The sequence below is a fragment of the Eimeria mitis genome, genomic scaffold (genome assembly GCF_000499745.2).
Source record: "Eimeria mitis Houghton genomic scaffold, Emh_scaff1093, whole genome shotgun sequence".
In the NCBI taxonomy this organism is placed as follows: domain Eukaryota; phylum Apicomplexa; class Conoidasida; order Eucoccidiorida; family Eimeriidae; genus Eimeria; species Eimeria mitis.
The window spans coordinates 8,919-11,864 of record NW_013567549.1 but is presented as its reverse complement, the minus strand read 5'-3'; the positions used below and the strand labels follow the sequence as shown (position 1 = coordinate 11,864).

Genomic DNA, 2,946 nt, shown 5'->3' with positions numbered 1-2,946 from the left:
ACGGGGAAGAAGAGGCTGGAGAGCGGCGAAAAGCCAAGGAGTTCCTGCAAGCGGTCTTGGCCCCATATGGGTCCTCTGCGAGTTCTGCTGCAGCTGCAGCTGCCATACCTGCCAGCAGCAACAGTAGCAGGGCGTTGTTGGGGGAGCAGCTGCATCGGAGTCGCCAAGGCCTGTTGGATCTGGAGAGGAGCAACGAGGCTCTCGCCTCCCAAGTGCAAGAGCTGAAGGAGAAGATCCGCGGAGCGGAGCAAAACGCGGATCGGCTCAACAAGCAGTTGTTGTTGCTGGGGCGTCCTCAGAATTCTGCCCTTGCGGCTGCTGAGGAACAACAACAGCGTGAAATGCAGGAACAGCTGCGCCAGCTGTACATACAATACGCCCGCAGGTCTGCTGTCTGCGACACACTCACTGCATCAGTGGAGGCTATCGCGGGGCGTGCGGAGGCAGCAGCAGCTCAGAACAGGCTTCGCCTCCAGGAAGCCAGGCAGCAGCTCCAGCTGGAACAATCTGCAGCAGCTTCTGCCACTGACACCCAAACTAACGTAAGACACACCAGGACGATAGCGGCGACTTCGTCGCCCAAGCGTTCCCCACGCAGTCATTCGATTCCGGATCGCTGGCCAACCCGTCCAACGCATTTGATACATTGCCAGTGATAATGGGCGCCAGCCGCTCTCACTGCAGCTGGTCTGGCTACAGCAGCAGCAGCGGCGATATTAACGTCCATTCGCTGCATATTATCCTTACATATATTTCCTCTAGCTCGTGCACGTGTGAAAGGATTCCAAGAGGTCCTGAGGTTGGTCAGTAACTGCTCGTTTGCTACGCTCTGAATGTCCCATAGTTGCTTGTTCGTGTGCTGCTGTCGCTGCAGTGTATGGACACCCTCTGCGGGGGAATGTCTGAGGAGATGGGTCTGACCCTGGCCTCCTCTGAGCAACTCTGTACAGAAGGCAGTGAACTCGACCTCGCCGGTTTATAATCTACCAAGAGCATTGGCTGCCTGCCAACTGCCTCGCATCTGCAGAGACTCCATTTGAGATCCTAAACACGACCGAATTTTGCAGCGCTACCCTTCGCACAGCGAAAGCTAGCAAAGGCTGCTGCCTCAGTACGAACAGCTGGCTCAGGTACTTCAAGCATGAAAAAAGTAACAGATCCCAAGAAGCGTCTTAAAAAGCCCTCTGAGTGAAATAATTCGCAAAAAAAGACATTATTGTTGCTGCGCCCGACGCGCTAACCTGTGGTAGTTGGCTGCGGCGCTGATCGCTGCCGATGTTTCCGCTTGACACCGCGGGTTGCAGGGTGTTTCTGCGCAACAGATGCACGTGGGGTTTTGGCCTTGGAGGTTTTATCGTTGGTCTGGACTGCCTGCTCCTGCCTTTTCTCTTTCTTCTTAGCGGCATTGGGGCCCATGGCTCTGTCGGCGCTGCCAGACGCCGTGGCCTCTGCACCGTTGGGCCCTTCATCGCCCCCTGTTTCGCTTTCCTTTGCTCGCTTCTTTTTGGCGAGAGAGGCGGCGATAGCCCAGGCGCGTCTCTTGGCCTTCATGAGAACTGCTCTGAGGGGTAACGGCAACATACCACAACACACAAAAAAACTCAAAATGGGTTTTAATTAAAACAGGGTTTAAATCCATGACTCGCGTCTGAGTTGCAGGAATAAGCTAGAAGAACAACAGGCGGACAGGGCTATACGCTCTTACTTTGCAATCGGCCGTATGGGTTTACGACGACGGTGAGATCCCATTTTGCTCTTGGGCTGTGCATTACCCATGTACTTCTTTCGGCCCTTGACCTTCAGGTTGCGAGTTAGCTTAGTGCTTAAAAATGTGGGAATTTTGCTGTTCGGGCTCTTCTGCATTATTTGCACTATAGGCCTCAGTCTGGGCACGTCGTCTAAAGTGAAGAAAGTCAGCGCCTGAGCGCGCCAGCATACAAAAATGTGCCAGCACTGAGCATTGATAGACGGACAAAGGACAATAGGCATACAAGCAAATAGACAGCAGGCCAAACCAGAAATAGCAAACTAGCAATAAGGGCTAAAGCATGCAAGCGCACAGGAAACCAAAAAGCAAACAATACATGCAAAAGAGCAAATCATGCAAACAAAAGACCACTCAGGTACTTGTAGAGAGTGTGTTTCTAGACAATAGCTCAGAGGTGCACAGTAAATAACTCGTCCCTAAAAGCCGCACGTCAGCGGCTAGAGGACGTATCGATCCCGAAAAGTAAGTGAACCAAAGTCCTCACCTTCCCCTCCTTGCCAGCTCTTCCAGTTCTGCCGATGCGGTGTATGTACACCGAAGTGGAAGGGGGTAGGTCGAAGTTAATTACGAGGGAAACACCTTTGAAATCAATGCCGCGCGCCACGAGGTCTGTGCAGATCAGGAACCAAATCTGTGTCCACAAAACGCAGAAAAGGCCAAATTAGGCACTGCGCGCAGCCCTTAAGAGGATTGTATGCAACCCTGCCTACGCCTGCCTTACAGCCGCAGCTGGCTAAGTAGGCTTTGAATAAGTTCCTCGCAACCTATGGGGCCGGGCTACCCGGGAGTTGGCTGGCGGCACGAGGCGAACTGCAGAACTGCATGCTGCTAGCCATGGCACGCACATACATGCATGCACGCACTGCAGTTAGTAGCTGATGCACCAACACACCTTCCCAATCCTGAAAGCGTCTACGGTCGCATCCCTCTGTTGTTTGCTTTTTGCCGCATGCAACAAGTCAACTGGCAGCCCCTCTGAAATCATTTCCTTCAACAGCTCGCTTGCCCTTTCTTGCGTCTGCGCGCCAAAACTCAAGAAAACAGAGAAGCACATCAAAGGAAGTAACCTCCTTTTGCCTATCGCCGCAGAACACATGCAGCTGGGGCCCACAAGATGCATGCAAAAGGGTGCCCGTACTGGGGAGAAAATAATTGGTGGTACTGATACGTATAGCCAG

The 2,946-nt window shown here is 53.1% G+C and overlaps 2 protein-coding genes across 2 annotated transcripts in view; one reads left to right on the top strand and one right to left on the bottom strand.

Annotated features, from left to right (window-relative positions):
* The window catches only part of EMH_0029270 (uncharacterized protein), a gene marked incomplete at both ends in the record, with an annotated part of 1,884 nt that extends 902 nt beyond the window's left edge, over positions 1-982 (top strand). The window contains 2 exons of the mRNA XM_013494265.1: positions 94-542; positions 875-982. Of these exons, the coding sequence (XP_013349719.1) occupies positions 94-542; positions 875-982 (557 nt within the window). The remainder of the gene's footprint in view (positions 1-93; positions 543-874) is intronic.
* Positions 983-1,236: 254 nt separating this feature from the next.
* The window catches only part of EMH_0029260 (uncharacterized protein), a gene marked incomplete at both ends in the record, with an annotated part of 2,173 nt that continues 463 nt past the window's right edge, over positions 1,237-2,946 (bottom strand). The window contains 4 exons of the mRNA XM_013494264.1: positions 1,237-1,561; positions 1,706-1,920; positions 2,253-2,399; positions 2,661-2,786. Of these exons, the coding sequence (XP_013349718.1) occupies positions 1,237-1,561; positions 1,706-1,920; positions 2,253-2,399; positions 2,661-2,786 (813 nt within the window). The remainder of the gene's footprint in view (positions 1,562-1,705; positions 1,921-2,252; positions 2,400-2,660; positions 2,787-2,946) is intronic.